Source organism: Eleginops maclovinus, chromosome 17 (assembly GCF_036324505.1).
Source record: "Eleginops maclovinus isolate JMC-PN-2008 ecotype Puerto Natales chromosome 17, JC_Emac_rtc_rv5, whole genome shotgun sequence".
Taxonomy (NCBI): Eukaryota; Metazoa; Chordata; class Actinopteri; order Perciformes; family Eleginopidae; genus Eleginops; species Eleginops maclovinus.
In genome coordinates, this window is record NC_086365.1 from 7,575,014 (window position 1) to 7,600,639 (window position 25,626).

A 25,626-nucleotide genomic window follows, 5' to 3' on the forward strand; every position below is an offset into this window, starting at 1 on the left:
ACAAGTTGGCTCGCTTTGAAAACACTGCATTGAAATTAATCAGCAATTGTTTGTTTATTTATTGTAAGGGCATTTCTAAATTTGACTCTAACACTTGACCATGCTTGCCAATAATTGTCCATAAATACGAAAGCATGGGTGGTTATGCACAAAGACAGTTTACTATAAGCTGTGTGCTTTTACTCTTGTGGTTAGAGATGTATTTCCCTTCTACTGTCATCTCTACATCTGCCCTCTGAATGAGAAGAGACTCTAAATAAAGGAGGATAAGGCTCGCTGTTTTATGCAAATGTGTTCTGCACAGACAATATCAAGCATCCGCTGCTGCCTTGTGCTCAACTTAAAGGTCTTTCTTTAGAAGATGCATGAAGCGATCAGTTTGTGGTTTTAATAAGTCTATTCCTTATGCATCTGCTGTGCATTCGTCTAAAGACCCTAACACAAATGGAAAAGTAAACCACAGTTTCTCTGAGAGAATGTGTGTGAGAATAGGGGCTTTCCTCTCAGCGGTGTTACCTGCAGCAGAGTTAACAGGAAGTGTTGTGCAAAGTGACTCAAAACAAGACAGTGGGCGTACAAAGGAAATCTTCTCTAACCAGGTTTGCTGTTAGGCTGTTTCCCCCTCTATTCCCTACTAAGAGCTTACCAGTGCCAGAAGCTGTCAAACCAAGCGTAACAGAATAAATTGCACTGCGTGACAGCTCTGACAAGATGAATATAGTTTGTGGGGAAACATCTGTGACAACCCAGAAATTAAATACAAACTAATGCAGATTTTGAGAAGAATTATGCAAGTTGAGGACTTGATTCGTGCTGACGCATTTTCTTTTGATGTACACCTGTAAGTTCACTATCTGGTCCCATTACTTTTGTTGTGTAATTTAATGTTCATGTGGTTTCCCAGTGGTATCCGTAATATAATATAAAAAGATACAGCACAGGGGGAGACTCATGATTTGTGTGGGATTTTAAGAGAATTACTTGACTGAGCCATGCATGGAATTCATTCAGGTCTCAGTTGTGTGAAACAAAAAGAACATAGTTATTGTCCGCATTGAGAGACATGAAAGACATCCTGATTATACAAATCTAAGACCTGACTTGGACTGTATTCTGTCTGTATAGCGAAAGGGCACTATGAGAAATGAGAGCCTTTAATGGTCAGAGGGTGAACCCTCTGAGCCCCTGGTGCTGTGGGAACATGTGCTTTCTCTGTTAGGACTTGAGCGGTTCCTTATATAGCAGCATGTACCAGCGAAGGGCACAGGGGGGTGTATTGTGAGCGCAGACCATGGGAATCAATGTGATGTCCAATAGACCTAGAAACTGGCTGTTCTAGTAGAGCCCACGCACAACCAGTCTACTGGTTCACATCATTCAGACAGGGACTAGGGAATTTAAAAGAAAATATATCCCCCTAAATGATCATTTTCATCAGTCATATCACTGTGAAAGTGGGCTGCGTGTAACATAAGTATATCTATTTCAATACCTTTTTTGCAAACTCACACACAACTCGTTCATTATAATCCAAGTCTTTTTTACCTATTTGTATGCTCACTCCTTCCTAAAAACATGATTATTTGCAAAAACCTTCCTTTTCAAAACACTTGAGACCTGCCGAATGGTTGAATAGCCAACCTTGCACATGACAGATTTTTCAAAGAGTAAGGTTTTAGCAAAACATTTATATTTTGGGAAGTGCTTACAACCTATGTTTCAATTCATCAAGAACATTCTCAGGTTTTTGGATTCTTCTGTAAATATAACGGGGTTTTTTCCAAACTCAAGGTAGCACAGCGTAGGTTTGATAGACAAAGGATGACTTCGGGTGATAAGTACTCCTTTAAATGTCTACCCTTTCACATTATTTTTCTCCCTTCTTACAATTAGGCCCGTCACTCCTTGGGTTTGTCAATTGATATTTAGAGTATGAATACAAACAGAGCTAGCCAGAATACATATTTTTATTAGGCAGAGAAAATACTGTTCAGAAGAAGAGAAACACCAAAAATAAATTTCTGTCATACATTGATTTCTCTCATACGGCGCAGGAAGATCACTAGTACATCAAAGAAAGACAGATCTATGTGTGGAGGACCTCCGTGGAGAGATTTTATGGATACTGTAGACCAGTCAAAACGCACGGCACGACTCACGTGTCATTAAAGCACAGCATGATCTGAGGCAGCTCTTGATTCTCCACACTATGGAAACACTGAGAGAGGCAGGTGGCACCTTAATGGGGAGCTCTTTATATCCTTGTGACAAACGTGAGGAGGCATATTGAATAATAAAACAGATGATAAATACACAAGGAAGAGTGGCCTTCTGAATAAAGAGGAAGATGAGTTTTAGAGAAGGGTCTTGGCACAAAGCGCGGCCACTGTTGATGAGAATCTCTTGAAAGCGGCGGAGAGGAAAGGCAGCCGGGGTCGGCTTTTGGCAGCTTGTTCTGACCGGAGCTTGGTGGACTGGTCTGGGATAAGATTATGAGGTACTCCTCTTTTCCCCGTGTGAAACCAAAGTAAAAAACAAGGCATTAACATCCCTGGCTTTTGACTCCCATACATAACACACACACACAGCCCCTGCAAACACTTCAGACTAGTACACAAACATGCAGACTTATACAAAGGCAGAATTTTACAAAGTCATGCAGATGGAATGTTTTTGATATTTCTGTAGCTGAGTCAAATATGTTTTTCTGGCTGGCCTGAAGTCTATTTTTATTTGAAAGGACTTATAGGGAACTATTTGTAATTCGGGCAAGGCGGTTGTGACAGTCCGGAAAACTTCCCCTCGTCAGTCTTTTGATAGGGACAGAAAGAGTAGAAGGGTTTCATAAAGCAGAATATAATTACATCAGGAAAGGAGTTTTTCCTCTGATCTCTCGTTTGAAATTCTAGATGAGAACCGGTTTTTGTTTCTTGGAGAGGTAGCCTGATCTTAGCCTAACCAAGACTTCAAAAAACTTCAAGGCATCTGAACATTTCCTTTAACACACAGGACACACAGTTCCTGAGTACCAATACTTGTAAGAGGGTTCACGTTGGTTTTAAAAGGAAGAGTTGCCATTTTGGGAAATATGCTTATTCACATTCTTGACAAGTGGATACTGAAAAGATTGATACCTCGATCGTGTCTGTAAGGTAAATGTGAAGCAACAGCTAGCAGCTGCTTAGCTCAGCATAAAGAAACAGCTAGCTAGCTCTGTTCCAACGATAGTCTAAAAAAGTTCAGGAGGGACTGTTTTCTAACTTTGTTTTCACTAGTTTTATGTTAGTATGCGAGTAAAAAAAAAAAATGTGTAGGGTTTTTTTGGTCGGACCCAGGCTAGCTGTTTCCCCGTTTCCTGTTTTTATACTAAGCTAAGCTAACTGGCTACTGGCTGCATTGTATCCCATACAGACATGATCGTTGGAGCTCCTCATGTCAATTGCTAAGAAAATGAACTACCATGGCTTCCAAAATGTAAAACAATCCCTCTCAAACCATCCAAACTGAAAAGATATACACTTAACACTTTTTTATTTATTTGATAATTAAAAGTCATTTTTGTGCAGCCAAATCACAACCTATTCCCCTAAAATTCCACTTAAATGATTATAATGGTTTTCCACTTTAGAGAGCATCATTGTACCCTAGCAGCTCAACAGAGGATAAGTTTGAATAAACAAGATAATCATAAAGAATTATTAGACCCTCAGAATGGATCTGCACAAAACAGGCTTACACCTGCTCTGTAAACTAGACTAATTTAATATAAGAGATAATCAAAGGTGAATGTCTTAATTCTACAAACACAATGATGTAAACTCAAGAAAGACCGTAGCTCATCCATGTTCTGGCAGTGGGACGGACACTGTGATCAGACTCTGCATCGCGCCACGTGGCTGCAGCGGGTCGAGATTCAGAGGTGGAAGCCTCGGTGGAGTCGGCTCACAGGTTCTCGTTGGTGTCGTGTTGGCACAGGCTGTCGGTCGAAGGGTTCAGAAAGGGCAGCTCGTCTCCCTGCAGCTTCAGGACCCGGCTGCTCAAGTCCAGGCAGCACTGTAAGGAGACACACAGTGAAATATATTCACCGTTAAAACGTTAGCAAAAAGTTAGCATGGCAAGGGCTTCCTTGACAAAAAGCAATGTAATTTTTTCACTGGATAAGCTCTACGGCAAACACACATGTATGATATGTACAATTTATTTTCAACAGGATAATCCCTACATGTCATCACCAGCAGTACAACAGTACAAGCATAAATTAGATTAGTTTGTTCAAAGCTAACATAATGCTGTGAAGGAACCACATTACCGTCAATGACTTCAAGTCACCACTGCTAAGCTAAAGGCTTATTTATATCCAGCATATATACCTCAGAAGTCTCTGTTGAACTTTTCAAAAACCCTATGATATTTTAAGTCAATACATATAAATAATTATTGTTCTGTTTACGGAAATGTACAGAGAAAGCTCAGGCATGGGGTGAGCTCGATTAATGCATACATTACAAAGCCCTAAATGGCACATTTACAAAACTAAAGAAAAAAAGAGCTCGTGTTTTTTATGACTCCAGCTGAGTCCCAAACTAATTCGATTTTTAAGAGGGATAATATAAGATGCCGCAAATGTAGTAATGAAATACACCGGGCACTAGTTCCAGATTGCCTGTGAATCTCTTAATGGGCTTTGAATTGCATTTTCTACCGTCCAAATTCAAAGTCTTCTCTCACAAAATGTGCTCAATTCACTCCATGGTGGGTTTTACCTGCACAAAGAGGATCTAGTGCTGCTGATATAACACTCTCAGCATTTCCTGATTACATAACACCACATGCATATCTGGTACGTCTTTCCCTCTGAAATGGTAATTTTTCTTCTATGGAAGCATTTATATTTCCTATTTTTAGAGCCATGTGACTGTTTCAGGCAGCTCTTTTTCTACAAGATCCCCAGATGACACGATAAGGCACATGTGGATCTTACTTTAAGTTCCAACAGAGTCTGAAGACCCAGGCACAGCTCAAACGCCTCGTCCTCTAAAAGAGAAAAAGGAAAAATAAGGGGGGTAGAATGCTTTATGAACACCATCGTCTAAACATGCATCAATAAGCCAGGTTAAGTCATCAATACACAACATGAATGTGTTATAGTGTCGATAATTGTGAGGATGGGTATGAGCTTTTAAGCGGGGAAGTGAGCGTTTTGGAGCTGAGTGAGAATGTATGTGCGTTCTTTATTGTCAAATTGACAATAAAGACAGCTAAAATGACCCTTCACTGTTTTTTCAGTTCATGAAAGTTAATTGTAAGAATTTTGTCACCTGTAAAAGCGTTCAGCCAAAACTGAAGATGGCTACGTCCAATATGCCAAACACAAGGCTTATCTTACCTTTGACATATGCTGAACACTGGACAGTCTGTCTGCCCAGCTGCAGCTGCAGATCCGTCACTGAGCTGCTCCCACCACATGGTGAACTTGGCACTAGTCTATTAACACACACACACACACACACACACAGTATTTCATTTCATTGTTTAAAGTTGCTGTCCACCATAATTGGATTCCCTCATTAAATGTTAATCTCTTAAGAATGTATTAAATATCAACCAATAGTTGGAACAGCTTTCTAATAACAAGCTTTTTGGAGACAAACAGTACAACAATATTAGCAGCTTTTAATGTTTGCTTCTCAGCTTTATTTTGGCTGATTTTAAATTAGCAGAGAACAAACTCTAACAGATTTTCAGCCAGTGCACCGAATCGGACTGTGCTTCATTTGCCATTTTAATATCTTTCCTAACAGATCAAGGTGCTGACGGGTCTTTGAAGATCTGGAAAAATCTGCAGATGTTATGCTTTCATTGGTAAATCCCCCCTAAAAAGCATTTTTTAAAACATTTATTCATACCCTGTTGCCTTTTCTTTCTTTTACTTTAACTTTTTTGTATCACTGTGTAATATGTCAATGCTGTTTAAATGTTGGATTATTATGGTTTATTTTGGCATTTTAACCTAAATCCTTGCTTTAAACAACAAATTTGCCAGAAATCTTTGACATCTTTTCAACTGTCCAGCTCTCAGTTGTATTGTGCAAAAGAGGCTGTGTCTGTCCTTGTGTAGTAGAAAGGTAAGTGCGTGTGTATTTGTAGTTGGGTGTTTCTTACCCCAGCCTCTGGCAGCATGAGCTGGAGATGTGGTTGTGTTGGCAACCGGTGTTGATGGATGCCTTCACTTCTGTCTCGCAGCACTGTGGGGAAGACAGGGGGGTGATTTTGGTGTCACATTGTGATTTTTCCACTTCAGTTTGGCACTGAAACCCATGAGGAAATAACAAAGTCACAACATCACATTGACTCTGGGGAGGCTAACAAAAGCATTCATCTCCTGTTTTTCTTTTGAACAAATCTTTTCAACTCCCACGTGCATGTGATACTGCCAAACTGAAAAATAAGTTAATTAACTTAGCACAAACAACACAAATCTCCCCAATCGCTTCATGTTGCTGACTGTGTATCCTGACAGGATGCTGAATCTCCAGTTTCTTGGTTGCGCTTTGATTTTTCTGACTTAATGAACTCTAATGCATCACCAGAGCATAAATGATTTACCAAGTGAGTCATCCATCTATTTAACTCATTAGTCAACCGAACAGCAAGATCCACACTGACAAGTAAAGTGATCTCTAACAAGTCACGTGATAAGATGATTCACATAAATTAATGGTTATGTCTTATCTTAAACCAGCTATAATTAACTTGTATAATATGATTGCTTGAATGACATTATGTGAAATGAGTCGCTCATGCTGGCAAACTCACAGAACACATACTCCACTCTGCAGAGCTTTTTTATTTAGCAGCTTTTACTGGCTGCTTCTTTACTTTAATTACACTGATTTTAAATTCAAACGAGAACAAAATAACGCATCCCCCAGCGCTAGTGCAGGGATGAAAAGACTGTGTTTTCTTTGGCAGTTTAATATGTTTTCATAAAGAAAAAGGTCATGTCAACTTGTAGGCCGCCATTGTGAAATCAGTCCTAAAAGCTTATTTTTTGGCCAATTCTTTTAGGGTTGCTTCTATTTCTAGTTTATTTGTACCTTTTTCATGCATTTATATCAAAAATACATCTAAAACGCCCATCTCTTTCAACGTTTTGCTTTTGTAAGGGTAAGGATAGCCCGTACCAATCTCTTATGTATATCAAGAAAATAAGACCCTGGGAACAGAGGATTACCATTTAACAGAAGGACACAAGCATGAGTCAAAATGAGTACTTCTAACACACATTATGTCCTAATTCCTCTTGACATTTCTCTCCTTTTGCATTTCTCAGTTGCTCTGATGCCTGCAGGGCACTTCATGTCACACAGAAAATCTACAGTGCAGCAGATTGTGATGGGTTACGAGGACTGTCTCTAATGGCCCTTTCTATTCAGCATCCTCTTACTCCATGCCGTGCAACTAGTGCACACAAGTAGGAACATGTCTGTGGGTAAGAAATAAATAAGAGTGGAGAATGTGTAGCGGCGAGATAAGAAGCATCCTGCACCACCCCCGCACTGTTAACAGTTTGTCATGTTGTGTGCAAATGAATATTCTTCCATCATAGCTGCATCCACAATCTTTACTATTTTTTCATGAATTTGCTTTCAGATAATCTGCAGTTCAACAAACAGTGATGTTCTTGGTTTTGTAATATACTTATGGAACAAATCTTTTCAGGCAGAGAAGTCAAAACACTGCAGCGAATACTGATATTATAAGCCAGCTAATAAAGAAATGGTGTTTTTTTATCCTTTGTAGTACTCAAAGTGGCATTTATTTGAGAAGGAGCAGATAGAGTCCTATAACTATGTGTATTATTTTCTCTGTAGTACCAGTTTTTGGTATTCATATATTTTTGCTAATGCATGTAATGACCTTCTGTTTTTGAAAATGTACCCTGAAAAATACCTGATTTGAACCAAACATTGTCCTTTAAATACAGTATATGTTGGGTTCAATATGCACGTCTTTTTCTTTAAAATATTTTTAATTTAAAATCTTATGATGATCTTTTTTTCTGCCCTTCTTAAATCAAACAGTTGCCTTATATTAAAACTAGCCAACAGTATTAAGCTCATTTTCAGCTTCATGCTTTATGTATTTTAGGTTTCTACTAGAACATGTTTAGATGCTTTAATATTTAAGACAAAATATGTGTTTTTCTTATAGTGTCCTGCCAAAGAAAGGACCTGCTTTCATCAGCTTTCAAGAAAAATTGCAACGTTTTTTTTCTCAAGCTGCGGAGATCTCAGATTGGGGGTCAAAGAAAGAGAAGACAATTAGTGGGTTGGTATTACTCCACATACTCAAATGGATAAGCACAGCAAAAAGTCGTTTTTGAACCTATATCCCCTTTTAGAAGTATAATAACCTCTTCTTTAGTGTCCAGTATCCACCAATGTTCCAGGGAACATCTCTGTATATCTTTCTCTCCCCGTCATCTCTAATAAATCAATACCTTATCCAATGACCCTGGGATATTTTACCCCTTTGGATATAAAAGGTTCAGTTTCCATGAGCCTTGTTTTCATCTCTCCCACATTCTGTTTGGACTGAGCTCAACCTCTTTTGTCCTCACAGGCAGCGCTGCTTATCAGCAGGAACTCAAACCTGCGCTTTGTCTCATCCCAGCAGAGCAGAAATCCTTAAGTTTAAAAATAGCCACACAATGAGTAACTGAGGGACATGTTGCTTTCAATAAGTTGATGATAAAAACCAAGCAAAGCACAATGAGTAATAGGAGAAAACGCTGAATCTACCACAAATGTCTAGAGTGGCCTGCTAATGTTAAAAAACACTGACACACGGGGAAGCTTTTTAACACTACAGGGAATAGCAGTGGTTGATCTTGTATTGATTTCTAACAAAGGATAAACAATGGCTTGGTCCTTCGTGTCAAGCCCTGCTGCAATTCTCTATAATCAGAAAATGACAAAATATTTATTTGTGTTGATGTAGGTTAGCCATTAAATATTGGTACTATATATCTAATATTTTTCTCCTTGATGTGTGGATTTACTCGAGAATAAACTTTATTTTCGTGAACAATTATATCGGTTTGTTATTGTTTTGATTTACAGTAAAAAAAAAAGATTACTATTTGCTGACATTTTGTAGTGAAGTCCATGAAATGGTAGAAAATAGTAAAAACAAACATCCAAGAGCCCACAGATAATCAACGGGAAAAGCAGCACATGTTCCGCACTTTTCCTAGTTTTATGAATAAGTTATACATTATCAAAATGACTTTAAATGATTTATATGATCAGGCTGATGATTATTTAATCTGCGTATTGTATCAGATCATGATAAGAAAGTAGACATCTTATTATTATTATTTTCTTATACTGAGACTAAAACTAATATGAGGGAAAGAAACTGCCATCTTTCCAAATAACTTGATTTTATTAATGGTATAATGTTTGTTCATGTTGGTATTTGAAACAGATACTCCACTGAAAACATCCCAGGAGTTGTGTTTAAAGAACACAAGTAATCATCTCTGGTGGCTCAATATGAAAATGTGGTAAAGGATGAACTGAAGCACCTTTTCTGCATAGATTAGTCATTAAAGTGGTGTGTGTGTGTGTGTGTGTGTGTGTGTGTGTGTGTGTGTGTGTGTGTGTGTGTGTGTGTGTGTGTGTGTGTGTGTGTGTGTGTGTGTGTGTGTGTGTTTTGCTTAATGTGTTTCAGACACGTTGTAGAAAAAGATAGTTAAAAGTACACTGAGTCACTGCATGCGTAATGCTGCAGAGCATTTTTAATTTCTCAGAAAACCTGAGAAATTAAAAAAACCTGCACACACGATGTACTGACTGTGTTGAAGGCACACTCGGGCTTCACTGTAAGTAGACTGATGTTTACCAGTGTTGCGATGAATATGAGATTTAATATTTATTTATCTAAAAGAGTTGTGTAGTTTATGTAAGCATTTTCAGGGGCAGTGGGTATCACTACAAAATTATTGCGCTGCATTATGGGAAATATAGGATCAAAGTCTTGACTCAAATTAGGGACTCTCAGCTACTACCCTTCATTTTTATTCTTGTTTCTCCCAACGTTACTCAACCAAAATGCAGGAATGACCCCTTATCTTGCGTCTTATCTTAAATGAAAAGTGTTTGTGCCTTTAGTCATAGCCGCTAGTAGAGGATTGACAGGAAGTGACGGGCGAGAGATGTGTCGGCTTGGTCGTGCACCAATTCCTTTGCGCACTTGTGTGCAATGTACGCAACCCTTGATGTGTAAATATTGCTGTGCTGGCGTCTTTACAGGAGCTGAGGGCTAATCTGCAGCAACTAACCAAACGCTTAACGGCAGGCCCTGACTTCGTTGTCCTTTACACTAATTATCACGTATAATACTGACTGGGTGCCATTCAAAGCTGAGTTAACTACAGTCTTGTGGAAAGACCAGGATACATCTTAATGTTTGCTCTGTAATGAATGTCCACAAGATCTTGTTATTAGGCAAGTTGGACAGAATATTATTATGCAATGTGACCACCAGCTGATTAGAACTGTTGGACACATAACCAAAGATGGAATCATCAAAAAATGATCATGTATCCGAAAAATTTATTCCCATATAATAAAACTGAGGGTAATGAAATCCATCCTAACCTCCTACCTTTTCAAAAATAAAGGTTATGCTGAAAAATAATGTGTTTCCCTAAAAGAAGGTTATTGCCAGTACGGCTTCATCGTATGGACATTTGAATTTTAGGAGACAATGCATCAACAATGACTCACAACAAGTCCAATGAAACGTTGTTTTGATTTGAACAAGCCACACTTTCTAGTAGAGGTTTGGCAATTCAGTTAGTTTTTGAGCGTGTTAAATTGCCACTTGATCAGTACTTAAGTCAAATGTTGTCCACAAGCGGGTTCAAGAGCCAACGTGGTGGAAACACCAGACCCAAATGAGGGAGTTAACTTTTGGTTGCTGCTTGAGTTGTTAGATAAGCGTCTGCACGATGAATTTTAAAGCTCATTTATGCATATCTTGTTCCCTCTCTATATTCTTCTGCCCACACAGATTTTTCTTTTGTATCCCCTGTTCACTTATTGAGCCTGAATCCTACATTTAGTCTGTTTGGGCCCCATGTGGAGGTGTTAACCAGGTTGCACTTTCGGTTCCCATGACTCAGTTATCTGTTGTTCTTTTCGAACCAGACAGCCGCCGAGCTTTTTGTGTTTGTAAAAGGAGAATAAATGAAGAGTGGGCTTTGAGCGGTGAGTCATGGGAGCAGAACGTTGCTGTCGATGTTTCCTTGTAGCACAAAGTGTCAGAATTAGGGCTGTCAACTTAAACACTCGCAATCAATCTCAAAACGTAATTAAAAAAAAAATAACCGTGATGATTAACTTAATTATAAAAAAGTATCAAGTGGCACCACTAGTCAAAATACGTCTTGTAGGCTACAGTACAGTACCTTGCATTGAACAACCAGAGTGCTGAGCAGGGTGGGGCTCTTCTGTCTGGCTCCGGCCTCGCTGCTGTCGTCATCATCGTCCGACCGTAGGCTCTTCTCGCTCTCCTCCAGAGACTCCCTCTCCTCCGTGGAGTCGTCGGCAGTGCTCTCGCTCTTCTCCTCGGCATCCGCCACTCCGTCCTTGCCGTCTGCCAGCGGGGATCGGATCCTGGCATTGGCGTCCCGGGCCTCGCTTCGAAGCCGCGTGATGTTTCCCTCCATCAGGCGGCGCTGCACGATGCTGTGAGGTTGCTAGAGGGGGTGGGGAATTACAGAAATAAATGTTAGATTGCAGAATTTATTTGAAGATAAGAACAACTATACAACAAAAAACATAAAGAAAACAAGTTGTTTGTAAAACTTCACAGAGGATAGTTGCACAATCGTCAAATCATTTTTTTATACTATTCAGCATTTTCTCAATATTTCAGTCTTTACAGAGTGAAATCTCTGCTACACTGCCAGCATGGTACACGGATTCATTAGATTTGATCAATGTTAGTAGGCAATCGTGTATAATAAGTAAATTCAATGTATGTCAGAGGATAGGCAGCGTCTGCTTGCATGGTGAATAGGCTAGATAAATATTATGGCACTATTATCTCACAGATAGCTTGTTGTGACGCAAAACACGTTTAATCTGAAAAAAACACATGTAGGTCATTGTGTTAAAGGAACATGTCAGATTATCTGATCGTTCAGAGAACTTGATGTGTTGCTCTCATAGCAGCAATGATAAAGCTTTTTCATACGCGTGTAAATGTTGAAATAAAATCATATACAAAAAGGACAAATGATAGAATTAATAAAGTGAATTACACTTGGTAATATCTGTTCCTAATTCAAGAGAAATGTTGGCTTCATTACGCAAAATGGGCATTCAAATATATTTTTATATTTGTACTATTAATGTTTTTGCTTTAGTTGGACCATTACACACCAGTATTGAGTACCATTGAAAAATATTTCTGGGAAACACAACACCTTTACTTATTTCTTAGTAATGCCAGTTTCTTGTAAATGTATTAAAAGTTAGGTGTCAAAAAAAGAAACGGTATGTTTCCTTCCTCAAATCAAAAATGTACAGCTGCTGTGTTAGGTACAATATGTGGTGAAGTTTAGATGGAAATTCTGCCTTCATTTACAGATTCAAACAGATCATTTCTGTGCATTAATAACTAGTTATAGAATTATTATTTAAATTCAAGGACTGGCATTGAGGATAACTAAAGCTTTCAGAATTGGAAAAACCCATTCAGATGGAGTGTAAACCTCTTTGGATTTTATCCTTCAACATACTTTTGTTATTATTCCTACTTTACAGTCTAAGGTCAAAAACAAGCATCCGGCATCTGTGTTGCAGGTGAAGTGTCCTCTGTTTTCTCTGGAGACACACTATAGGTTATGTATAGCTTCCTCTCAGTTTTGGCATTTTATCTCATCGTCACCAAAAATGTGCACTAGATGAGTCACACAGAAACGTATTTTTAAGCCAAAAGCTATCACACTGCAGCAGGCACACTCCATTTCAACTGTGAATGCTGAGTTGGGTTACTGGTTTAAACAAGCGTAGCATCAGCCGTGACATTTTAGATACAGCCCCCGCCCCCACACAAAGTAACTCACACTGAGATTTAAATTGCTAACTTTAGAAATTTGAAGGGAGGCTTCCAGGTCATCACTTTCACCAGGTATTGAGATTTGTGGTATGACGGACATTTTGTTCACTAAAACACACATAACATATTTGGACAAAAGCAGCACACCCTGGATGCACAAAGCACTTGTTCCTCGCTACAGAAACACTATTTTATATACTTTACATAACACATGGTTTACATACACATGTGTTACTATACTAATCTATACATTTAAAAAAGTGTGTTGATCTCAACAACACAACAACACAACATGCTTCCAGTGACTGGCTGTTCTTTCGGGAAAATATATAAAAGTAAATTGTATTAAGCTGCCTGTTTTCTCTATAATCACATTTGTGTTCACCAGAACACAGTCTGGGTTCAGACTTTCAGACAGCGCGCTTTAAGAAGAGACGGTCACCCACAGAGTCTCTGCTTTATTAAAACACAAAGCATTTGCTTTGACTTTCTAACACTAAAAATCCCCTGGCTTTAGTTGAAACGAACAAAGATGAGAACTTTATTGAACCCTGAGGGAAATAGTTTCGCAGTATTCTCAGTACAAAGTAGGAAAGTGTGCAAATATTAGGAGTTCTATAAATACATATTAAGACCTGAATAGAATGAATGCAGCATTCTGAAATTAAACAAATGTAGCTCTTAACATATATATAGTAGTTTAAGCAAATAAATTATTTGGTTACATCCTTTATAAAAACATTTCTTAGACTTGGACGTAATGAAAACATTTAGGGCAGGTGGATGTCAACTATTTACATATGTAATAATGCATTTTACACGTCATTTAGCATGTCATTTTATATATATACTTATTTTTGATATAGTCCGTTATTTAGATTTCATTAAATTCTGCATTACATATTTTTAATGCCAAAGTTTTGGATTTTTTTTCTACTTCATTTTATAAATTTTGTAGCAGCAGTGTTTAAAGGAGCCTTAAAGAAAGGCTCCTTAAACACTGGAACTATACATTCAGCATGTTGGTAATAACCCGACATACAGTGAAAGAAGGAGGAAGTTCATTCATCTTTTTTTTCTTCATCGTTTCGGTTTAAGATGAGGAACTGTTGCACAAGTCCAATTTCCTTGAAACTCCCCTGGATCAGAGTGTTGAGTAAATAACTGCCCTACCAGTCAACATTGGTATCTGTAGAGCCATAAAGTCTCAGTTGAAGTATATTTGGTTGATTGCCAATCTCCAAAAGTCCATCTCCATCTGTCCACCTGTTACTCCTGCTCTGTGATGCTCTGTAACACAGCCTTGGATTTCGACAATCATTGCTCTCTTCTGTCCCAATGCAATCAACAGGCCTGCAGTGGATCCACTGAAATCAGAAAACTGATTCACAATCCGATGTTCCTATTGGACGAGATAACCCTAAACATGGCTGCTGATGGCACTAAGATATAGCAGTGATTTTCTACAGACCTGAGAACCCTTTCTGGGTAATTCCAGTCATTGGACCGCCATCAGATGTGCAGACATTGGCCATCTTTTGCTAAACATTTCTTAGAGCATAATAATGGTGGCAGAATTGAGATGTGTCCGAGGGCTCAGTGAATGAGACAGGATTTGTTTTTAGATGACATATTCTGAGAGGTATATTGCTGTGTGCTATAACAACCTTCTTTTGTCTGTGAGGGATCTCCATCCAGCAGATGCGATTGATATTAAGGGGATAGAAAAAAGGGATAGAAAAGATTCTCTTCCCTGTTTTTTTTCCCCACAGAACTGGTCATTATTTGATGTTCTGCTCTGATTAACATGTGCATAGAAATGCTTGATTCAGCTGTTAAAGTATTCCTGACCGTGATATGAACAATAGACAATTTCATGGGCTGACAAGCATTAAGGAGACAAAGAAATATGGACAACAAAAATAGGGAAAGGCATAGAGACCGAGGCGATCTATATCACCTTCAGACGCCTGTGAGAATGTTATCTCTTTTATGGACATGTCTGAGGTGTTCATGGTTTCAATCCAACACCTCTGAGGATAATCTAGGAGTCAATTCAAGCTGTCAGGTCGAAGAAAACTGGCCATGCAATGCTGCTTTTAAAGAAAGAAAAAAAACCTGAGGTTTCTCCACAAGAGTTGTTGCTATTTATAGCCCTCAATTCACTATCTCCGTGTCCAGGCTGCAAAACAACAACAATTGAAGCTAATCACCACCCGTGTCCATTTAGGCCATTCGTTCCGATCCGAGCTCCAGCTGTGTCCGAGCGCTTAAACAGGCAGTTAGGATCCTCTCCTCCTCATAACAACGCCCCTCTTTTCATCTCTCCCTTTTTCATCCTTCAACTCTTCTTAACATCTGCTCTCCTCTTTACATCTGTGATGTTTTCATCTCTCCTCTTTTCATCCTTCTTCTCTCTTTCACATCTCACACCCTCTTTTTCTGTACATCCCTCCTCTCTACATCTGTCCTGTTTACATATTTTTCTGTTCTTAAAATCTCTCCTCCTTACATCGCTCTCCTCTTTACATATCCTCTGTAAATCCACATCCCTCTTCTCTTGACTGTACATATTTCTTCTTCTTTTACATATTTCCTATTTACATATCTCCTCTCCTTTCTACATCTCTTCTCTTTTCATCCTACCTCTCTTTTATTTCTCCCCTCCCTTTTTGATCTCTCTCTCCTCTGCTTTCATCTTGTAACATCTATTTCATCTCCTCTTAGCTATATCTTATCCTTTACATCGCTCATATCTGCATCTTCTCTTCTCATCCTCACATCTTTCCTCTCCTCTTTACGTCTTCCCTTCTCTACATTTCTCTTCTCTCCTGCCTTCCTCCTCTTTCTCTTGTTTCTTTCTCATCACCTGTCCTCATTTCTCCATTTCCCTTCTGCCCTAATTTCCATTTCCCTTCATTATATCCTTGTCTTTCAACCTTTTTTTTAAGTGTTACATTTTGTTTTTACTGTGTTTTCTTTTATATCCTCCTCATCGTCTCCACTATTATTTATCTTTCCTTATTAATATCCTCTCCTTCATTTCATTATATCTATTTTGCAATCAGTAGAAATCACATTGCTAGCATTTATTCCCCACTCCAACCCAAACCCTGAGCCTAAGATAAGAGTAATCCCAGAAGTAATCCCTCCTCTCTGCTGGACCTCTTCACATTGAGCTCCTCAAGATCACAACTAATCAAATTGAATCAGGAGCATTTTGTTATTATTGTAAGTCCTCAACATTGTCCACTTCCTCTGGCCTCTCTGTGAGTGTTTGTTCTTACAATACTGTGCAAATTAGATCCCTTCTCCAACCTGGGGAATGCATTGGCTGAATCACACATTTATTATCGTCTTCTGCAAATGAGAAAAGAACAGCTTGTCAAACTGGGTTACTCACAGTCAGGGTTTACATGCATATGCTAACGTGTGAATCAGCAGGAGTGGAATATATTATCTTAATGAAATGGCTTATAAAGTTTGGTGGCATAGCACAATTTATTGATTCAACAGTAGGGAGGAAATAATGTCAAGATCGGACAGTTTGGAGAGGAAGGGGAAGAGATCCTCTGTGCTCTCATGAGACTAGAGAGAAGATTGAATCTGAAAGACACACTGAGCCCAATGTAATTTCATTTCAAAGGTTGGCGTCTGTTTTCTGCTGGGCCCAGACTGCTCTGAGGTCAGCTTGAGAGCAAATCATGGTTAACACTGAGCTGCTAACAGGTTGGCATTCAGTGTTGATGCATGTCCTCCTAAAGGGTGCACATCAAGTGTCTACTCTTTGGTGTAGATACTATATTTGAAAAGATTTAGAATGAAGGAGAAATTGAGGTAATTAAGGTACTTTAAAACCCTAAGCGCGTGATTGCTGTTATTTACGTCATAACGTCAAATACTGGTGGTGGTGGAAGTCCGTAGGGACTTGGTCTTGGGAACCAAAAGGTCACCAGTTCAGTGCTACCAAGGTTTTCCTGAGCAAGGCGCCGTTCCCTACACTGCTCCCCAGGCGCCGTACATAATTTCAGCTCACTGCTCCTAACACTGGGATGCTGGGACGATTAAGGGTATATTCTATTCTAACTCGTTAAAATATGAACACATGATAGACACTTTAATTTATTTAATGCTTACAAACCAATAACTGTAGAATTTGTCTGACAATAATGAAGTTTATAAATTTGATCAGTATCAAAGCAATACCCTGATAGTTGTTTGTACATCCATTGGCGCATTGGTAACATAAACTTTAAGTAGCTAATTAGGTACACTTTCAATTTCAAAAATGATTCACTTTAATAGCCCAGACATGTAGGCAACAGCACTTTATCCATAATTTCTGTTAACTATCCCAAAAGTATCGAGGGGACTGTCATTTCAAAACATTGAGGCTGATCACAATACAATAATCGTTTTTTGTCAGACAAATTATTATTAGGACAATTTTTATTTCTTTCCTCATGACACATCAACACCAAAGTTAGCGGACTGAGAATATGTGAATTGGCATCAATCATACTGCATGCTGTTGGATTTCAATATGAATGCTAATGAAGACAGCAGGCAGCAGAGTCCCATAATGAGTTCATCTATTATACATGATGCGACCTGCTGTCTAAGCTTCCTTTTACACTGAATTGTTTTATTGTTGAAGCATCTGAGGTGAAACTGGCATTGTAGAGGTGTAATCTGCCTGTTAATTTCCACAGCATGCAGAGTGATTTTAGAACCATTTAAGTTGGGGCAATTGTTGCTCCTGAACGGCTTTCACTATCATGTATCACCCTTAACAAAGACTTAGAGGAATTACTTTAACACTGAGGCTACCAGTGTCTGTACTCTATTTTATTATTTAGCTTGTGAAGCTCTGAGTTAATCAAAATATGTTACCAGTTTGCCAAAAGGTTACTTATTTCCCATGCACCAAATAAAGACGCTGTTTATCTTCTGTATTCAAGTCATTGCTAAGAAATTCCAGAACAAATAGTGCTTCACATCACAGGAGCACCTAATGTGTATTAATCCTCGAGTAAAAATATTCCCCAATAAATGCATTATTTCCTCATGTCTATTCCTTTGCGTAACTTCCACTAGTTCGGTAAAAAGGAGAATTAATGGAAATTGCTTTGATTTAGATCTTAGTGTTTTTTTCCCCATTATTCTTTACCACATTAACTTTCAGGTCGCTGCTTGTCTCAAAGGAAAAGTGTGCAAAAAAATGGTTCTATTGCTCTCAGTCTGACACAATGCTTCCCTGTGTGATACCTTTACATTTACAGTCTATGGTATGTTGCTGATGTGAGTCCTGTTGTGACTCAATAACCAGTCCAAAGCAGTTGGACAGAAAGACAACTGTTATTGTATGATGCCTTCATCATTCTCCTCCTCCTCTTTGTCTCTCCTTCTCTGTATTTATCCCTCTGTGAGTCAGATTATGTGCTAATTGCCATGTGGACTAATTATTCGGCTGCAACAGGCTGCTCTCTCTCATCCAGTCAAATGAGTTTTCTGATGCCATCCTTCTACTTCTGACAGAGATCCCAGCTGCTTACTTCCTGTTGCTTATAGCTCCAGCAGCTTCACATCTGCTGCACCTCCACTTCCTCTTCACTTCTTACACCTCTGTCCTTCCTTTTGCTTTCTAACATCAGTATCTTTAATACATCTGTCATTAGTTAATTTTTCCATTAGTGGAACAAAAACTATTTTTATAATTAATATAATGGTTAAGGCATTCATTCATTTATCGAATAAAGGCAAATAAAAGCCTATATTATTTTTGCTGTGTATATGATGGTGTTTATGACTGAATACATTAAAACATTTCTGATTAATTGTCAGCCATCATTCTTCCAACACCACCTCCAGTTTTATATTTTGAGGGCTCTCCTGCATGTAAATTATCTTTAATTTCCAGTTTAGATATTGCTTCCAGATGTCTTGGATTTTACTTTCAATTCAAAACACCGACACTACTTGGTTAATGCGTCAGAGCTGTCCATAGCAAACAAATGAACAAAAACATTTTCTTTATTCAGTATGTTGTGTTCCTCTGTTGATGGGGTTGTTTTGTCGTTTTGTATTTTTAGCCTCCCTCCTTAATACTGTACTGTGGGAGCAGCTGAGGGAGTGTTGCCGCCCCTCAACAGCTCCAGATGACACGGAGAGAGACAAGTTCACACTAACCTCTCTCCAGCCCACCTAATTGTCCCGGGGCTAATAATAAAGCATCTGAAAAGGATTTGAAGCGGAGGGAACAGGAAGAGCAAAACTCCAGAGAGCCTGGCGTTTACACAAAATGTTTGCTCTTCACTTTGCAATTCAACTTTGCCCTTTGGGTAACATTTTACACAATTAATTTTGGAAAGGAAATCAGGAAATGTATGAATATAAAAACCTGCCTCCAGATGAGAATATAGACTACAAATTATATGAGAATGAAGACTGCAACTTAGGGTTTGACAGAAGCACGACTCAGTCTTTCTAGTTTATCAATATTTAAGAAATGTACAGTTTCTTTGGCTTGGATTAAATGATTAGTAACTCAGCATTGAAGTTGTACTCAATGCTCACAGCTCACTTTTTCCCATCCAACCTTTCCCTCTGTCACGTTTCCACATCTTAGCCCAGTTCTGTAGCTTTTGATCATCTTCACAAAGTACCTAGAGACTCCGTTCTCTCGATTAGACAGGCCTTCACTCACACACACACACACACACACACACACACACACACACACACACACACACACACACACACACAGCACACACACACACACACAGCACACATACACACACACACAGGTTTCAGACTCACTCATCTGTAGGAGAGGGACATGAGCAAACGGACAGCTAAGCTGCAGGGCCAAAAAAAGAGAGAGGGTTTTCACCAGCAGGCTTATAGGTGTTTGCAACACAATGGAAGCACATTTTGGATTTTAAAGGACACTATACCTGTGTTGAAATTGTATCCAACCAAAATGCATGTCTTGCTATTATATTTCACTAGTTTTAAAACCAGGGGTTAGCAAATAGACAAATGTATTGTTTTAACTGAGTTTGAAGTAGGAACACTCTTCAGGTCTCAAATGATCTAATATTTTATATGATGAAGAAATACTTCAGCATTTGATAAAATATGCTTATTTGCTTTAATGCATACTACTGTCACATCTGTAAGGTAAAAGTAACCAGCTACAGGATAGCTTAGCATAAAGACTGGAAACCCGGGGGAATGGCTATCCTTGCTCTATCAAAAGGTAACAAATTCTGCCTAAAACCTCACTCAAAAACATGTTATATTTTGTTGTTTAAGTCTTTTGTTTTTCAGAATTACAGCTCAGTGTGTAAGGAATTTGCTTTGGTTTGTTTTTAGTGTAACATAGTGAGAGAAAGAACAGAAGAGGATAACAATACAGATGAAATATGTCCAATATATCTTAAGGTAAAAATAAATCTTCAAGATCAGCCTGCAAAATAATAAAATGTGCTTACTTTTTAATAAAAAGTTGGATGGCCCAAATGCTTTTCTGATCTATCCTGATGTAATGTATTACTTCAAATCTTTGGGATAGAGAGAATACCAAAATGTACATAGGTAGCTCCAACCCTGACATGATGGTATGGCGCTGTATTTTTGCTGCAGCCTTGCAAACATTTATCTCCCTTGTGTGTCTTCAGAATAAAAAACTCTGAGCTGCCACAGTGGTTACACAATAACCAGTTCATCCTGGGCTCAGATGTTGATGAAACTGGGCTCAGATGTTTCCAACCAAATCCTCCAAACACACACACAAATACATTGGCTTTCCCTCCTGTGTACTCCTCTTATATTTCACACTGATGTATCCTCTAAAGGCTCTGCGTTGTGTTACATAAAACAGCCCCGGTAAAACCAAGAGTCCTCCATTGCCCCCTTTCCACTCTTTCTTTCCCCTACATCGCTCTGGCTTGGATTTTGCCCTTTTCATGTTCCCTGCTCCCCTCACTCTGCAGCATGGCTGAAGTGATGCTGCTGCTGAGACTGAGAGGACCTCGGGCTAAAGAGCAGCAAAACAAATGCAGTCTTACGTAACAGGCTCTGCTGCTGAATTACACACTGGTCAGGGCAGGCCAGCAGAAATTAAGAGGAAGAAAAATAAAGCTACAGCCAAAATATGTGGGGCATAAAGGCATACAAACCTTTATGATTCAGAAGACCAATATTTAAAGGAATAGCGTGACATTTTGGAGTGAGACTATGGGGACGTAGGGAAACAGCTTAGTAATGCCTGCTAATGCCTTTAAATGTCCGAAAAATAGAGAAAACTACCAATGACGACTTGTCAAACCCTAACCCTAACCTTTTCCTCAAAGTGACATTTTCAAATCCCTGATTTTGTCAGACAGAGTTTCCAGAATCCAAAAGATCTTCAATTTAAAATGAATTAAAACAAAGACAATCAGCTAATCTGCACATTTGAGAAAATGGAACTAGCAAATGTTTGATATTTTGCCTGAATAATGACTTCATTGATCTTCCAAATTGTTGTCAATTGAATCTTTAGTTGTGTTGGTTTCAATATTCTGCAAAAACTAACACTATGTCATCTTCATTTAAATTGACATACCTCACTTTTATTGTAATGACTGGTATTGATTTTCCAGAGAATGGAAAAATGATAAGGCATTTTCAAAGCTCACTGTCTGACATTTCTGGTATGACCTTTTTGTTCAACAATGGTATGAACCAAAGAAAACAAATCATTAGTCAGCAGTTAGTAGATACAAAGGCTAGGATATAACTGGAAAATGTAAGTCAGGCTTCCTACAGACAAACTAATGGATGGACAGCTTTATCCAGATCGTATTTCAGAGAGGAGTCCTCAGAAACACACCATGCTTTATTTTCATTTAATGTGTATTCACAGCCTGAGTGATTCTGCATGGTTTCTACAGAGAAGAGACACAGGGATTATGGAGGACTGCTGGCAATTTCCATTCCTTCTCTCAAGTTGTCAACATGGAAAATTACTTATACAGATTTCATTCAAATCATGCTCTGCTCCCCGTGGCCATTTCTCGCCACAGATTAAGATAACTGCTGAGATGAGCTTCATCTACAAGAAAAGATAATAGTTTAAAGAGGCTGTTCAGGCCCCTGCAGGTTGAATCACAGGCAGCCAATGGATGATTTGAACTCCTTGAAACGACTAGTTCTGGGGAATATGGTCTTGACTTAAATTATCTTTTAATTGTATCTTTGATGGTGTATAGATGTGCAATTTTACTGAAGTACGGAGCCCCCAAAGTCCCAAAAGATGATGAACATGATCCTTGTGCTTTCCCACTATGTTAACCATTTGAGTGTAGGCAGTAGGCATACTGACAGATTATGATCATCACTAAATGCAAAGTACATCTGAGGCTGGTGGGAATAGTGTTGTTTTTGTAGTTAACCATAGTGTGGGATAACTCAAAATTGTACTCAAAACTGAACTTGTATACATGTATACATACGGGGATCACAATAGGTATCACAATTCATTCTTGGGGCTTGAATCAAATCCAGAAAATGGAGAGATTTCACTCAACACCACTGAAAGTCACCAAATTCACTAAGATTTAAATTCTCAAGACCGTACACTTTTATGCCAGTGTTCCTGGCAATACAAATTAGCTTGTCTGGAATGATACCACAACCTGTTAATTCCACTTTCCCATAATTGTATCATCGGAACAAGGTAAAGAGAAAACATATCTATCATTGCATTACAAAAAGAAGAGGAAGAGCTTACAGTGGTTTTTCTAGCAGCAAATGTTGGTATTGAAAGCTGGCAGACATAAATGTATCTCAGTGTTATATCAGAGCACTGCATCAGAGGGATTTGTGTGTCGAGTTTCTTGGAGAGCTCTGGGGATTCTGGGAGGCTGCCATCAAACCAGAACTGTGTCACAGGAGGAGGTGGGTAATAAATTGTTAAGATTATTACAGGGAGTTCCTCCAGAGCTTATAACAGCCTCGCTTTATGAGGCTTCTGGAGGAAGAGGAAGTGCAGAGGGGGAAGATGTCTTTCATCCTATATGTCAACCTTTAAATATGCATGTATTTCTGGGTATATATAACAACCTTTCCCTCTGTACTATACTTTAAGTTGACATTTTCCTTATGTGTAAAGTGCACTCTAAATCTTTCATGGTTTCATGACCTTTTCCTGTCATACTCCATCTTCAAGGATACACTTAACAACATACAGAAGATGTAGTAGTGCATTAGTGCAGGAAATTATGGTTATACTTCATCTACTGTATATTGTGACTCAAAGTTCAAACAATCAAAACGTAAACAGCTAATAAGCAGCTGTCCTCTGTAGTGCTAAAACAATTAGATGAATGGTGGAAAAACAAATACTTGTTTTTAAGCAATGGGAACAAATCAATTGTTGCATTTTCTTCAATGTTAAGGTCTTTTAAATCACACCATAACGGCATTTGCTGACGTCACCTTTGACTTATAACTAGCATTGCACTTTTTAAAGTTTTTTCTGACCGTTTAAAATCATAGTCCCTTAGTTTCAGCTATTTGACAAATGTATTGCCGTTTACAACCCACACATTTGGTAACTGCAAACAAGGGTTAGGGTTAGCTTTGGAATCTCAGTAACAAAACACTCTTTTTTTTCACAAACATGTCAAAGGTCTTGGGATTTCATGTCAAGTTGTGTTTCAATTTGTGACTTGAGTCAGACTCAAGTCAAGTCATGTTGCTTGAGTCCATTATCTCTGGCCAGAGTCGATTCAGTCTCCAAAAATAAATGTTATAAAGAAGTGCGTCGAACAAACATCTGTATCCAGGCTTAAGGCTACATAAGCCACTACTAGCATTGCAAACCTAAACCCAAGTGTTGGGTTGCATTGTGGGTAAGGTAGGCGCCAGGTTGTGTCAAGAGGTGAAATAATGTGTGTAGTAGAGTGGTGAAGTGATGACGTGTTTTTTGTAGTCAGTCCACAAAGTTAGCATCGGCTAGCACGGTCACATGACTTCACGTTTCCACCAGTAAGCACCTAATATCTGGCGTGATGACGTTTAGTAGTCTCCTTTAGCCACTTGTTAGCAACCACACATTCTTTGAGACATGTAAAAGCTTTAGACATTTAGGTATTTATGACGTATTTTATGTCGTAGCACAAAACCTGAAAAGCTTTTCAACTTGTACCAACCACATATCTTATTTCAGGCATCAAATCAAAGCATATCAAAAAAATGGTTGACTCCAAGACAAGGGAACAGGAAGTGCTGAATTGATAACTTAATCCACGTTCAGAAATCATTGTACCAATCTATATAGAAGATATGTCTGATTCTGCTGCATCAATTATAATCAACTTTCCATCATTAGTCGAACATGTGTCACATTGACACATGCTGCAGTACTCTTTGAAACATGACATGCTGCTGGATACTCAACCCTTAACATCTGCTAAGCAACAACACACACAACAGCCACTCCAATCAAATCATGACCTGATTGTCCACTCACCAAGTCCTTGGATGTGCCGAGTCTCTTCAGCCCGTCCAGGGGCAGGAGGTCAGCTGAGTCCTTGTGTGTGAACTGGGTGGCTTGCTTCAGACGCCTCTGCTGGTGCAGGATGGCTTTATCTCGGATGGCAAGCTCACCTTTCTTTGCCTCACTCATATTCTTGGTCTGTAAAGCAGTCTTTTGTGGAGACTCTAACCTCAGCAGCAGCAGCAGTGAGCGATTTCTGCAGACAGAAAGAGACAGAGTGTTCGTACTGTATGCAGAGAGGCTGAGAATCCTCAGAAGGCAGCTTTTTTCGGATTGCTTTCGGTCCTTTTTAAGCACCAGAATAAACCTTCCGCCCTGTTCTGCCCTTTCTGAAATGCCCTTCCCTCAGGGCTCTGTCTTTCTCTCTGTGTGTTTGTAGTCCTGGCATGTATTTGTCTCTGCAGCTTTAGGAGCTATTGTCCTGTCTTCTGATGAAGACATGCATCTTCCTCCTCACACTGTCAAGATCTGCCTCAGTGTAACAGAGGCTGTGAGGCTGTGTCGAAGGTGTGAGTGAGTATGTTACTCCCCCTCCCCTCAGTGCCGTCTGTCCTTGGATCTCTCTCTCTCTCTCTCTCTCTCGCTCTCTCTCTCTCTCTCTCTCTCTCTCTCTCTCTCTCTCTCTCTCTCTCTCTCTCTCTCTCTCTCCTCTGAGCCCACCTCTTTCCGTCACACACTCAACAGACGCCTGCTCACCTCCTAAATACAGAGCACATTTCCTCATTTGACTCTCAACTGAAAAAAACATAGAAAAAACACTATCTACTGTATTTCAAATAAATACACTCCACTTTAAATGTGAGCTGTAACTGGCTATTGTTTTCACTGTCAAATAATCTAGATTTATAGATTATTTGTTTGATCTTCCAAACTTCAGGAAATAGTAAAAAAAATCTCCATCAGAGTTTTCAAAGGTCCAAGGTAAATGTTTTATTTTGAAA

The 25,626-nt window shown here is 39.0% G+C and overlaps 1 protein-coding gene across 2 annotated transcripts; it reads right to left on the minus strand.

The window, feature by feature from the left end:
- Positions 1-1,949: 1,949 nt before the first annotated feature.
- nrip2 (nuclear receptor interacting protein 2) lies at positions 1,950-25,211 on the minus strand. 2 transcript variants are annotated; one of them, XM_063905960.1, is made up of 6 exons: positions 24,659-25,211; positions 11,480-11,770; positions 6,163-6,245; positions 5,387-5,484; positions 4,982-5,034; positions 1,950-4,053 (listed from the first exon to the last, which is right to left on the minus strand). In XM_063905960.1, the coding sequence occupies exons 1-6, from the start codon at positions 24,812-24,814 to the stop codon at positions 3,943-3,945; spliced, it is 792 nt and encodes a 263-aa protein (XP_063762030.1). In that variant the 5' UTR covers positions 24,815-25,211; the 3' UTR covers positions 1,950-3,942. The 2 variants fall into 2 exon arrangements, with proteins under 2 accessions (XP_063762030.1, XP_063762028.1); XM_063905958.1 differs by having other exon boundaries at positions 6,163-6,308.
- Between the last annotated feature and the right edge of the window lie 415 nt (positions 25,212-25,626).

Coding starts and splice junctions, on each gene's coding strand:
- nrip2 (XM_063905958.1), bottom strand. CDS start 24,814: ATGAGTGAGGCAAAGAAAGGTGAGCTTGCCATCCGAGATAAAGCCATC. Junction 5,485..6,162: donor TCATGCTGCCAGAGGCTGGG/GTAAGAAACACC, acceptor GTGTGTTAATAG/ACTAGTGCCAAGTTCACCAT. Junction 4,054..4,981: donor AGACTCTGTTGGAACTTAAA/GTAAGATCCACA, acceptor GTCTCCTTACAG/TGCTGCCTGGACTTGAGCAG.